General features: G+C 42.1%; 1 protein-coding gene across 1 annotated transcript in view; it reads right to left on the bottom strand.

Annotated features, from left to right (window-relative positions):
* Positions 1-14,104, bottom strand: part of LOC109463371 (neurogenic locus notch homolog protein 1-like) — a 42,271-nt gene that overhangs the window by 22,472 nt on the left and 5,695 nt on the right. The window contains exons 2-12 of the mRNA XM_019760146.1: positions 10,299-10,373; positions 9,683-9,958; positions 8,200-8,352; positions 7,643-7,765; positions 6,324-6,446; positions 6,037-6,159; positions 5,574-5,696; positions 5,215-5,337; positions 4,330-4,452; positions 3,055-3,183; positions 2,728-2,850 (exon numbers count right to left, since the gene is read on the bottom strand). Of these exons, the coding sequence (XP_019615705.1) occupies positions 2,728-2,850; positions 3,055-3,183; positions 4,330-4,452; positions 5,215-5,337; positions 5,574-5,696; positions 6,037-6,159; positions 6,324-6,446; positions 7,643-7,765; positions 8,200-8,352; positions 9,683-9,958; positions 10,299-10,373 (1,494 nt within the window). The remainder of the gene's footprint in view (positions 1-2,727; positions 2,851-3,054; positions 3,184-4,329; positions 4,453-5,214; positions 5,338-5,573; positions 5,697-6,036; positions 6,160-6,323; positions 6,447-7,642; positions 7,766-8,199; positions 8,353-9,682; positions 9,959-10,298; positions 10,374-14,104) is intronic.

The following is a 14,104-nucleotide window of genomic DNA, read 5'->3' as shown; positions in this document are numbered from 1 at the left end:
TTGGTGGGAAGGTTACGACTCGTTTTGAAATTTCCGCCAGCCTCTCCAACATCTGCTTGGAGAGTACAACTTCCGGCATATGATGTTGTTGTTGTTCTCCATATGGGGCCGCTTAAAGAAATTGGCGCGAAACTAACGGAGTAGAAAAGATTAGACGTGGCATGGGGGCTGTCCGAGTTAGGCCGACGGGTCCTGCTCAACCGATGCCAGATCCGACGGCAGGACGTATGCTGTCAGACTCAGAGGGATGTTAGGATTTCTTGAGCACTTAAATTGCAAACTGTATGCAAGGCCTGAACTTATATATAATGACGAATGACGAAGAAACGCCTGGAGTATCACCTCAGCTGAGGAGCTTCGTTTCTGACGTGGCGGGGAAAGGCCGGATCATGTGTGAACTCCGGTGGACTGAAGCGTTCAGCTGCTATAGCAGGATCCAAATGTCACTGCTCAGAGGAAAATTCTCTTGGGGCATTGAATTTTCCAAATCATCGGAAGACCGATTGTCCAGGCTATCGTGTTCTGTAAGTACTCAGTCTGAGTTTATATATTATCTTTTGCTTAGACGATTTAGAATAGCCTGGATGCCAGACCCAAAGCACACTGGACACAAAATATATCCAGGCTCACTGAGATATTTGTGTCCAGTGTGCTATGGGTCTGGAACCCAGGCTAATTTAGAATGGCATGCCTGAGCAGTCGACCGTGAGTCTGTACCACGTGTAGACCAACTCGTACTTTGTCCCCATGGCCACCCGCCGCGGTGGGTGATCGTGTCACATCAACATGGTTTCGAGAGAAAAGTTGTGGCGCATATACGACAAGTTTAGGAAATATGGTCAAATTATCTGGGAAATGATATATGTACACTATAACTCTGTCGGGCTTGCGAGTCTGTTTTTGATAAACATTTACTAAGTATTCGATGGTGCTGTATGCTGAGCCTTGGCAGGTTCGAATTCAAAACAGTAATCAATCATTACTCTCCAAGCAGAAGTTGTGGGGGAAGATCGTTACATTTTTATATATGGCCGTTTTTTTGTCCTGACCCCCACGTGGCCGCGGACCTTCTCTGGCTAATGGATACAGCCTGGCCAATTTGATACTGTCTTTTTGCCACTGAGAGGGATCTGCTTTAATAGAGATTAATCAATCATTCTTGTAACACGCGATCGGTAACAAAGTTAGGGCGTGCATCATGCGCTAGATGCTGCGCGATTCCAGTCGATTAGCGGCGTGTCCGGGCATATTTTCTATCGAGTACAGAAGCAACTAAACCCGTACAGACAAGAGGAAAAATTGGTACTGCATTCTCTATCAACTAATATCTTGGGAATGCAATTTTTTCAAGTATATTTTGCGCAGGTAAATCCTTCAGTCTTCATTTGTTTTATAATATATACAGTGACTTTTGATACACCGCGCAGCGTAATGTCAACCCAAGGAGCTTGGTCAACCTTTTCCCACAGTTTGCGCTGGTTTGTTTGCCCGGCAGTGCCAGCGTTAATTAGTTCCAGCCAAGCTCTGAGGCTGACAGGCGGCCCTTTATACCCTATACCATATATCAAGTATCAAGTATGTGGGTCCAAAATCAGCGGACCGTACCGGTTCTGAATCCACCGAAAATCCACTAAAACCACATCTTCACCCTTGGAACCCATTCAGCCGGTTAGCCGGTTCTGAACCCACAGATTTTCAAAGAGGTCAGCTTGAAGAATATGAAACATTCCCGGATCCAAAGGATTGCGAAATCTCAACAAACCACGTGACCCGCCAAGATGGCCGCCATTGTTTACTACTGGCCGGCCGTCGGCGCGGCGCTGCGCGGCACCAAGTCGTCAAGAATATGACGTCTTCTGCGGCATTTATCACCCTCAAAACAAGACGCGACGATGGAGAAAGAGATGAAGAGTATAGTTTATCGTCAATTGAGGGGCCTGACATAGCTGTTCGCACTCGCAGCGCATAAAGACAACACCAGCTGACTCACAGGTCCAGTGAGCCGCGGGCGACTTTGACAAGTTTGAGAACTCTTTTGTATCGAAGAAAACCCCCACAATTTCATATTCCCCACAATTTCATATTATATTTCACAAAGGACTTGAAAGATTTTCATGATTCTACTTGTGTTAATTAATGTAAAATTTATGCAAGTTGACAACGATTTCGTGTTCATATTTCACGGCGTATTCTAGCCATAATATGAGCTCCGCTTAGTTTTCAACTTTCTACAAGTTGTTTGGATTTGCCCCAGACCGACTTTTTGGTCGATACGTCCGATGTACAGAAGGGGGCGCTGCACCACGGCTCTCTGATAACGAAGGTTTTAATTAAGCGGGACTAGTCCAAAGGGTTGTAGTCAGGTCCGGGACTAGTCCGGGACCAGTGGACCTGCCGGACTAGTCCTGCCCCCAACTCCCAGGACCACCTCGGACCGATCTGTGTCTGACAGGACTAGTCCCAACCGTCTGGGACCTGCTAGGACCTGCTGGGACCACCTCGGACTAGTCCGGACTAGTCCACTGAAATTTCCTTTTTACAGAGGCATGGTTTGCTAGCTAACTAATACCTTTGATAGAAATCATGACTAGAAACCATGATAATCACTGTATCATAAGCTTCTTCATATATCACACACACTAAATGCAAAATTGAACCCCATTCTGAAAAAAAACAACAGCAATACAATTGATGTGCGAAGTGATTAATGTTACATCAAACAGTTACCCGAGCAAGTCTTCCCATCGGGGTTGAGAAGAAAACCGTTGTTACATCCGCATGTGAATCCGCCCGCAATGTTCTGACACGTCTGCTCACAGTCATGCTGGGCTTCATCACATTCGTTGACATCTTGTAGACAAAAGATATAAGGTAAAACAAGAAACAGTCATGCCTTCAAATATTAGTCTATGAGTTATCAACCAAGATTTGAGGTGAGGTAGGTATCGCTGCATTTGTAGTACTGCAGAAGCGACATCTAGCCTACCTGCAGTAAATAGTTGTTGAATAAAGAACTTCCTTATAAATTGTGAGTCAAAATAAAATTGTTCCTACCGATGCACGAGACGCTGTTTACGTCAAGCTGATATCCCGCCTGGCAGGAGCAGTGGTAGCTACCCTGCTCGTTTATACATATTTGGTCACAAGGTCCCTGGCCTCCGTTAGTCTGGCACTCATCTACGTCTGTAAGAATAAAATCTCTTTAGTGATCAATATCGATAATAGTATCATCTTCAATAGCAAATGAGCCTATGTGTTACGATTATCAGATAAATGAATGTTATGAAGAACATTTAGTATCTGGACCGTTGTAATAAGTTGTTCGTCTCCAAATGATTGGTACACTGCTGATAGAATATGTTCCAAGATTTCAGCACATTTAAGTTTATTTTTAATAATAATAATTTCTAATTACTTCAGTTTAGGTAAGCATTTTAAGAAAATTCTAAGAAAACCTCTTTACCCCTGCAAGTGGGAACCGGCGCACTCCAGGTGCCGTCAGCTTGACAAGTAGTGCTGGAGGCTCCAACCAACTTGTACCCGGGGTTACAGGTAAAGTGTACCACGGCCTGGTAGGAGGTGGCACTGGTAGAACTCAGCACCAAGTTCGCCGAGCGTGGCAGTGCAGCACATTGTACAGCTGAAATCAGAAATCAAAGTTTGTAAAAACTATAGTTGGTCAGTTTCTAAACATTTATGTAAGGTGTTGTTGGGTAAAACGACAAGAATATGACAACTGACATGACCCCATCGCTTCAGCGAAAACAAAACTACACCTTCAGTGATTGAGCAAGATACATCGATGCATCTTCATATTGGTGTATACATGTACATGTAAGTGTAGGTCATAAATACCTGTACAGGTCACTCCGTTCCCGCTGTAGCCGGTGTTACAGCTACAGGTAAAACTACGGTGACCCGCTGTGTTGCTACAGGAGGCGTGGGTGTCACAGTTATGCTGGGCATTGGCACATTCGTCGATATCTTGAAGACAAAATAAATTTATCAAAGGTAAAAAGTAAAGAAAAGATAGTAACAATGCACACAGCAAATGAAAGCCAACATCATACGGAATACATTTAGTTCTTGGTATTTCCCTGTGTTATACGACAGCCTTGATTGTCGAATGAGATAAAATTGGTGACGTTGTTTAAAACAACATAATATCATCCCCAAATCTTCTATCAGAAATGAATCTATGATGTCATTTTTACTGAATTTTACATCGATCCAGCGAAGACAAAACTGCCCTCAATGTTTGAGCAAGATACATCGGATATCTGCATAACAGCGTGTACATGTACATGCGTACATGTTGGTCATAAATACCTGTACAGGTGACTCCATTCCCGCTGTAGCCGGTGTTACAGCTACAGGTAAAACTACCCGCTGTGTTGCTACAGGAGGCGTGGGTGTCACAGTTATGCTGGGCATTGGCACATTCGTCAATATCTTGAAGACAAAATAAATTTATTAAAGGTAAAAATTAAAGGAAAGATAGTAACATATGCACACAGCAAATGAAAGCCAACATCATACGGAATACATTTAGTTCTTGGTACTTCCTTGTGTTATACGACAGCCTTGATTGTCGATTGAAGAATGAGATAAAATAATTATTGTTGACATTGTTTAAAACATCATAATATCATCCCCAAATCTTCGATCACAAATGAATCTATGATCATGTCATTTTTACTGAATTTTACGTCGATCCAGCGAAGACAAAACTGCCCTCAATGTTTGAGCAAGATACATGTACATAGGATATCTACATAACAGCGTGTACATGTACATGTACATGTGTACATGTAGGTCATAATTATATACCTGTACAGGTGACTCCGTTCCCGCTGTAGCCGGTGTTACAGCTACAGGTGAAACTACCCGCGGTGTAATAAGTTATGAGGTAAAAATTAAAGAAAACATAGTAACAATACCGGTACATACAGCAAATGAAAGCCGTCATCACATGGAATACATTTAGTTTTTGGTACTTTCAATGTGTTATACGACAGCCTTGATTGTCGATTGAAGAATGAGATAAAATCTGTGACATTGTTGAAAACAGCATAATATCATTCCCAAATTTTCAATCACAAATGAATCTACGTAGCACAATCACTACATACTTAAAAAGAAATTGAACTTTTAGTATTGGACCGTTCTGGTCGTCCGTCTCCACATGTACATGTAAGTGTAGGTCATAAATACCTGTACAGGTGACTCCGTTCCCGCTGTAGCCGGTGTTACAGTTACAGGTAAAACTGCCCGCTGTGTTCCTACAGGAGGCGTGGGTGTGGCAGTTATGCTGACCATTGGCACATTCGTTGACATCTAGTGGACAAAATTAAGGAAAAGATATATTACCTTTGAATGCAGCCAATGGAAGCTGTCATCAATTGCAAACATTTAGTTTGGACTGTTCCTGTTTTATACGACACCCTTGATTCATGTATACACGTACATGTATAAAAACATACAATGTCATGTACTGTACCTGTACATTGTGACATTGTACATCTTCATAATATATATGTATACATGTACATGTAAGTGTAGGTCATAAATACCTGTACAGGTGACTCCATTCCCGCTGTAGCCGGTGTTACAGCTACAGGTAAAACTGCCCGCTGTGTTCCTACAGGAGGCGTGGGTGCCACAGTTATGCTGGCCATTGGCACATTCGTCGATATCTTATAGACGAAATAAATTAAGGTTTAAAGCAAAAAGTAACAATACATACAGCAAATGAAAGGCATCATCATACGGAATACTTTTAGTTCTTGGTACTCTCCCTGTGTTATACGACAGCCTTAATTGTCGATTGAAGAATGAGATAAAATTTGTAAAAATTGTTGAAAACAATATAATATCATCCCGAAATCTTTGATCACAAATGAATCTATGATGTCATTTTTACTGAATTTTACATCGATCCAGCGAAGACAAAACTGCCCTCAGTGTTTGAGCAAGATACATAGGATATCTACACAAGAGCGTGTACATGTACATGTAAGTGTAGGTCATAAATACCTGTACAGGTGACTCCATTCCCGCTGTAGCCGGTGTTACAGCTACAGGTAAAACTACCCGCTGTGTTCCTACAGGAGGCGTGTGTGCCACAGTTATGTTGGCCATTGGTACATTCGTTGACATCTTGTAGACAAAACAAGTAATAAAGTAAAAATTAAAGAAAATATAGTACAATACATACAGAAAATGAAAGCCGTCATCATACGGAATACATTTAGTTCTTGGTACTTTCCCTGTGTTATACGACAGCGTGTACATGTACATTCATACACGTAGGTCATAAATACCTGTACAGGTGAATCCGTTCCCGCTGTAGCCAGTGTTACAGCTACAGGTAAAACTGCCCGCTGTGTTGCTACAGGAGGCGTAGGGGTGGCAGTAACGCCAGCCTCCGGCACATTCGTTGACATCTTGTAGACAAAATAAAGTTATACGGTAAAGATATATACAGCAAATGAAAGCCATCATCATACGGAATGCATTAATTCTTGGTACTTTCCGCGATTCGGGTAACATTCCTCACATCTGGTCCACGTGCCATACATTCCTTTTAAAACGTGCCCGATCACGATTCTCCGAAACTACATTCATTGTTGTTTGATGAAAACACGCTAGGTAGCGTGTCGTTATTGTCAGAGGTCAACGACCTGCTTGCTGATGCCCCCCTCCCAGCGTATCTCGGCCGAATACTGACGTAGTCCCGCCAGAGGCGGTGAAGCTCGTCCTAGAACGGACCCATTATTTGACCATTACTACTCTTTAAGTTGCTGACACGTAAAATTTGGTATTGCATATAAATAAAGAAATATCACCCCGTAATCCATGACCAAGTGAAGTCACATTGAAATCACATTGCGTTCAGACGCAAATCACGATGCGGGAAAACCGATTCGAAACCACCTCTAGAAGTGGCTTGGGTTCGAGGCACTTTCAATGTGATTTCGGAGCGTTCAGATGGAGCCACTTGAAACCGGCTTCGGGGTAAACCACATGTAAAGCGCCTTCACTGACTTCACATGAACACGGCCCAAGGCCGTGTCTAAACGGAATCACCCAAGGCGGTTTACATGTGGTTTACCCCGAAGCCGGTTTCAAGTGGCTCCATGTGAACGCTCCGAAATCACATTGAAAGCGCCTCGAGCCCAAGCCACTTCTAGAGGTGGTTTCGAATCGGTTTTCCCGCATCGCGATTTGCGTCTGAACGCAATGTGATTTCAATGTGACTTGGTCATGGATTACGGGGTGATATTTCTTTATTTATATGCAATACCAACTTTTACGTGGCAGCAACTTAAAGAGCAGTAATGGTCAAATAATGTGTCCGTTCTAGGGCGAGCTTCACCGCCCTGGCGGGACCACGTCGGCATTCGGCCGAAATACGCTGGGAGGGGGGCATTAGCAAGCAGGTCGTTGACCTCTGACATTAATAACACGCCGCCTTGCGTGTTATCATCAAACAGCAATAAATGTAGCTCAAGCGCATTATGTTCGGACACGGTTTCACAGGTGTATGTGGCACGTGGACCAGATGTGAGGAATGTGAGTTACCCGAATCGCGGTTTGGTTGATTCCGTATAGACACGACCTAAGTGTAGGTTATTAATACCTGTACAGGTGACTCCATTCCCGCTGTAGCCGGTGTTACATCTACAGGTAAAACTGCCCGCTGTGTTGATACAGGAGGCGTGGGTGTGGCAGTTATGCAAGCCTCTGGCACATTCGTTGACATCTTATAGACAAAAAAAAATAAAGGTATAAGGTAAAAATTAAAGAAAAGATAGTTACAACAATAGCAAATGAAAGCCGTCATCATCACACGGAATGCATTAATTCTTGTAATTCTTGTTACTTTCCCTGTGTTATACGACAGCCTTGATTGTCGGTGAAAGAATGAAATAAAATTGGTGACATTTTAAAAAACAGCATAATATTATTCCCAGATTTTCGATCACAAATGAATCTATGTGACATAATCTTGCATAAACAAATGAAAAAAAAACATTTAGTATGGGACCGTTCTAATAAATATTCCGACGCCAAATAGTTGGTGTTTAGCGACTTCCTTTACTGAATATTCCATGATATGACTGACAAACATTTCAGCACACTTAAGTATATTTTTTCAGTTGAAATTTACATTTAGTTCTAAGAAAACCTCCTTACCTCTGCAAGTGGGTTCCGGCGCACTCCAGGTGCCGTCAGCCTGACAAGTAGTGCTGGAGGCTCCGACCAACTCGTACCCGGAGTTACAGCGGAAGTGTACCACGGCCTGGTAGTAGGTGGCACTGGTAAAACTCAGCGCAGGACATTGTACAGCTGAAATCACAAATCAAAGTTAACTTTGTAAAAACTAAACTTAGTTGTCTCGTTCACGCCCATTGGAGAGGTGTTGACATTTGCGTAAGTTTTTTTTAGGTGAAACAACATGAATATGATAACTGAGATGACTATATCACTCCAGCGAAAGCAAAACTGCGCTAAATTCAGTGTTTGAATAAGATGCATCTATACACCTTCATATTGGTGTATACATGTACATGTAAGTGTAAGCTATTAATACCTGTACAGGTGACATTTCAGCACACTTAAGTATATTTTTTCAGTTGAAATTAGCACATTTAGTTCTAAGAAAACCTCTTTACCCCTGCAAGTGGGTTCCGGTGCACTCCAGGTGCCGTCAGCTTGACAAGTAGTGCTGGAGGCTCCGACCAACACGTACCCAGGGTTACAGGAAAAGTGTACCACGGCCTGGTAGGAGGTGGCACTGGCAAAACTCAGCGCAGGACATTGTACTGAAATGATAAATCAAAGCGTGCAAAAACTATTGTTGGCTCATTTTAACCAGGGAGCTTTCATGTGATGAAGGTTTCTCATTTTAACTTTCTAGTGGTGTCGACATTTGCGTAAGGTGACGTTAGGTAAATCGTCATGACCATAACAACTAACTTGACAAGTTGAACATCGCTCTAGCGAAATCAAAACTGCCTATAGTGTTTGAGCAAGATTCATCTATATAACGGTGTGTACATGTAGGCCATGAATACCGGTGGCGGTGACTAAGTTATGATTAATGCCGTTCACCTTCACCTAACTTCCAAATGCGGTATATATGAATTCCCGATAGCTACTACTATGAATTTATAGCATTCTCTAATTAGGTTTACCGAAGGAAAATGTTGTTTTTTGCTCAGTTTCTTCTTCCACTTCTTCTTCTCCAAACAGTGATCTAAATGACCTGAACCAATTTTTGCAGAGCTCGCACTTACATAGCTCGCGAAGGTAAATATTATGCGCATACATTTGCTTTGCAAAAGCTACTTCTATGCCCAAAATTTAGCCAATCAATGAATGATATGTACAGGTGGTCCTATTTGGAATAATTTGCATTTCATATGTGGTCCATTTCTAATCCTATTAAAAATACCGACATGTCGAAAGTCATGAAGAAAGACGACCCTGTCCAGGAAGCAGGTTAGGAGCATGCGGGAGAGGAAATGTGAAACAAGAGAAGTACGACGGAGATTTCTGTGGCAAGACAGTATCCATGAGGTGGTCGGCAAAACTTCTCTGGCTAATGGATGCTGCCTTGCCACCGAAAGGGATCTGCTTGGAGATTAGACGGAGATAGCTATAGTATTGAATGTACCAGGATCGCAGCAGAAGCGGACTTCATAGTCGCGGCAGCGGCCGTCACTCTGATCTGAGTTCCTGCAGTACAAGCCCTTTGTCGGGCTGAAGTGTTCTAAGCGTTCTCCTGTCTGCAAAGCGTTGGTGTGGGTATCGACAGTACGGCCCTGGATACGGGACGGTACTGAGCACGGTACCGCGCCAGGATACTCATCTCGAATGAGTGGAAGATCTTCAAAGTCTCCATGGGAGCCGGGATCGTCACGGTCAATCCAGCGGGTCCAGCGGGCACAGGCTGAAAAATACAAAAAACGAAATAAACTCTCTTTTTTTTCAGAAACACAGTAATGAATACAAATGAAAGGACACGGGCTAAGTGGCTGAGAACTCAAGTTAGGTACATGTACAACTTATATTCTCGCAGCCACTTTTACGATGGAAAAAAGTATTCAACAAGACGTTTGAAAATACATAATAAAAGACCTAGCGTCAAACCTCCCATCCCAGAAGATAAAAACTACTAGACGATGTCGGCCCCGTCGCAGTTACATACACGGTTACAACCACGTGACCTTATTCACATGAGACTTTACTGATACGTGATATTTACTGATACACTTATGATATTTACTGACCATCCGCTTTAGCCACCACAAGCACCAGGGCTAGTGCTCCAAACAACACCCTTGGATTCATGGTCTCCTTTTCTTCTGAAACAACAAGCAACAATTAATCGAAGATATTTATTGGGGAGAAGGGTTTGGGTGTTTTGGCTGCTACTACATGTATACTAAGGAGGTCAAGCCAAAACAAAACAAACGTCAATGCATTTATATTGTTTCATTCGCAGAATGAATAGACTTGATTGCATTACATGTCAAAAGACAAAAATGTGTCCATTTACCTGATCAACAAGTGTTTTAAATCACCCATTCGCACCACATAACAATTAAAGAGTTATATTAGAGAACTGTCAGCTACAATTAAGTTTGCACATTCAAGTTCTTTCATGAGTTGTATTGTGAAGGGTTGCAAATAGCTTTCAAAAACAGCAAATAAATCAAACTATGTATCTGTAAGGCCACTGCGAAAACGTACATACTTATCGGCAAACAAATAGCAAAGAAAACATAAACTTGAAGGCATTTAGTCACACTAATATTTTCAAACTGTCAAAGGAAATCCACTGTACTAGCTTTTTCTGACAGTCCATTCACTCAGGATTCTAAATTCGATTGTGGCCGGTGTCACAGCGATCTCGCCCCGCCTCCGTAGATCTGGCCCCCTTCCGCCCCTTAGTCTTCTCTTTTACGGTACTCGTACCACAGGTATGGCAGGTACACAAATTTGATTAACACTTCAAACGATATCATTACAGGTTCAGTTAAAGCAAGAAGGTAACCTCCTTGGTTGAAATATTCCCCTTCTGTGTACAGCATACGCATATCAACAACGCAGGATTTGAGCTGATCATTGGTAAAATATTTGTTGTGAGAGTGTATACATGCAAGATATTAGTAATTCCCCACATACAGCGAAATAATATGATTAGAATTATTTAACAAATTTGTGTACTTGGACATGCTTAAACGGATGTTTTCGAGGAAATAACTGATTTTTCGATGGGAAGGCGAAATCGCAGTGACACCAGCTTACCATACCTAGGTTTAGCTTTAAGATTCATACTTTGATTGACCCTCTGATATCGCATACCGATTGCACTTTAGATAAATGTTTACTTTTTAAAATTCTGTTAGAAGATTCAATGAAGATCAGCAACTTCAATAAAACGTAAAGAATACGAACTCACGGCTTTCGGCACGGTACCACTCTTCGGCCTTTCTCGAAGTAAATGACTTGTCACGTTAAATACGGTACGTTGAAATTTACATTTCACATTATCAACAGCCACATTTCCTGAGCAAGATAACGTTACACGCGTGGAGTCAATACGTCTTTTGGCAAAACTAGGACATGTCCTTGGGACAAGTCAGCTTATTATATATACCCCCATTCCACTTAGACGGCGCTCTCTCCACGCGTAAAATTGGTCAGAGGGAGGAGAGAGCGCCAAGGTCGCCGTGAGAGCGCCATGAGAGCGGGATGAGAGCGCCATGAGAGCGGGATGAGAGCGCGATGAGAGCGGGATGAGAGCGCGATGAGAGCGCCATGACCGCGCGAGCGCGCCGTCACCTCGACGATGGTACGGAAGCGGTTCATACCATCGCCGTGAGAGCGCCAAGGTCGGCGATGCAACAATGAGCGCCGTGAGAGCGCGAAAGCGAGCGCCACGAGAGCCCACAACTGCCCTAACATTAATTTAGATATACCGCATTCCACTTAGACGGCGCTCTCTCCGCGCTCCCACAATTTTAGGTCGCAGAGAGAGCGCCGTCAGAGATATGGGGGCCTTAACACCCTTGATTTCATACCTTGAATATGATGCAGGATGTACAAGCCTAAGAGTGATTGTGAAAACAATTAAAGAAACAAAACATACAAAATTTCGTTCTCTATTTCCGTAATATTCGTTGAGTGAGCTATGAATTCGTTGGTCGCCCATAAACGTTGCTGACATTTGAGCTGTTAGTCGCGCAGAGAGGTCGCCGTAGAGCACGTTTTTCGTGATGTTCGGCGCTCTGGCCAATTTCAGAGCGCGCTGTTGCATTCCAAAACGTGTTATTCGTATTCCAAATCATGATTTGGAATGGACCACGTTTTGGAATGCAACACAACAGGCATTCCACTTCGTTTTATTTCAAATCATAATTTGGAATGAAACACGTTCTGGAATGCAACACGCGCCGTGAGAGCGCCAGCTTTTATGTCAAATATTATCATAGATACTTTTACATTTAAAAATAGCCAAATTATCTGTGGTAAGATATAAGAAGCGGAAAGGAAATACGCATCCCTGGCAAAAATTAAAGTCAGCTGGATTGGCTCACATTAAACGTCCTTGAAGCCTTGAACGGGGACATCGGGGATGTCATCACGGGAGACACTGGGTTCTTCTTCTCCACTCGTCCCTGTCCTGCATTAGACATTAAATATAAGTGTACATGACGCCTGTCGGAGTGTCCTATATAAAATAAAAATGACATGATAACCTAAAACAAGATTGATTAAAGAGATGACTTAGAAGCAAGGAGTACGATTTTTGCAAGTGTTTATTTTGTATTTGACAAGTGGTAAAGAACATAAGTAAGTAACTGTCACAATAGCTGTGTCGCCGCAGCCTGTAACTTCAGAAAAACTACTTAAGAGCCGATGTCTGTAAAAACCAAGCAAATCAGAAAAAAAGTGGCCAAACTCAAAAAATCAAATTTTCTCAAACTTTGTGTGGTGGTAGGGCCTTGACACAAACTTACAAAAATGGGTAAGTTTTGGACGCCTGGTTATTTGTTGCCATGGCAACGGCCATTTTTCAAAATGGCGGATTTTTACCTTGTGGAGGCATAAGTCTTGCCCAAAATGGACCATCTTTTATCTTCAGTATCTCACAGAAAGTAACACATATCTCATTGCTTCTAACATATTTTATGATCCATATTGTAACTAAGAAAATGATATGAAGTTTTGCTCAAAATGTTTTTGTGGTGAGCTGTAGCAGACATTTAAAAATGGCGTGTTTTTGTAAAATTTCAAAATTGAGAAAAAGCCATTTTTAGGACGTTTTTAGTGAACCATGGCCGCTTAAAAGGCAGGTAGAATTAGTTGATTTTTGACACAGTTATGGCTATAACCTTTGTCTACAACATATCAGAAAATATCTTTGGGGTCTCCATGGGGGGGAGTACAGTGACCCCTAGACTAAACCATTATTTCCATTGTGAAAGAATCCCAACCGCTGCATTATAAGTGAAAAAAGCACCCACAGCATGGCTATACAGTAAAGAAAACGACATCTAAAGCTTTTTTCAAGTGCTAAGGAAACCTACCTCGCACTTACAAAAGTTGTTTTCTTCTGGGATGACAACGGGTTACCATGGCAACAGTTATATGGGGAGGGGGGCGGTGTTTTGAGGCCCACGGCCACTTTCTTGTTGTATAATGTCTGAAAAGTTTAAACCAGAACCACCAAACTTGGTGACTTTTCCTCAAATAAATTTTGCAATAATTTGATATTCATACTTTCATGTTGCCATGGCAACTGGTTGCTGACAGGCATATTTTGCCAAATTCAGCAATTTCAGTATAAGAATAAAATTTCCATTTTTTTTGTTTAAAATTTTTCCTCTTATCAAACATTCATGACATTACTGTAAGTTCATATAATTTTTATGATTACAAATTTATAATTAATGTTAATTAGATGACGTCATTGGTCAAAGTCTAAGATGGTGGACTATAACTCGGATATAACAAGTTTTTCCTCTTAACACTAAAACACAAGATTTTTTAATCCATCCGGGGCAAGGAAGGTACCTTGGACAAAGGA

Source organism: Branchiostoma belcheri, unplaced genomic scaffold (assembly GCF_001625305.1).
Source record: "Branchiostoma belcheri isolate BF01 breed outbred unplaced genomic scaffold, Haploidv18h27 scaffold125, whole genome shotgun sequence".
Classification (NCBI taxonomy): domain Eukaryota; kingdom Metazoa; phylum Chordata; class Leptocardii; order Amphioxiformes; family Branchiostomatidae; genus Branchiostoma; species Branchiostoma belcheri.
This window is presented reverse-complemented; position numbering and strand designations above follow the sequence as displayed.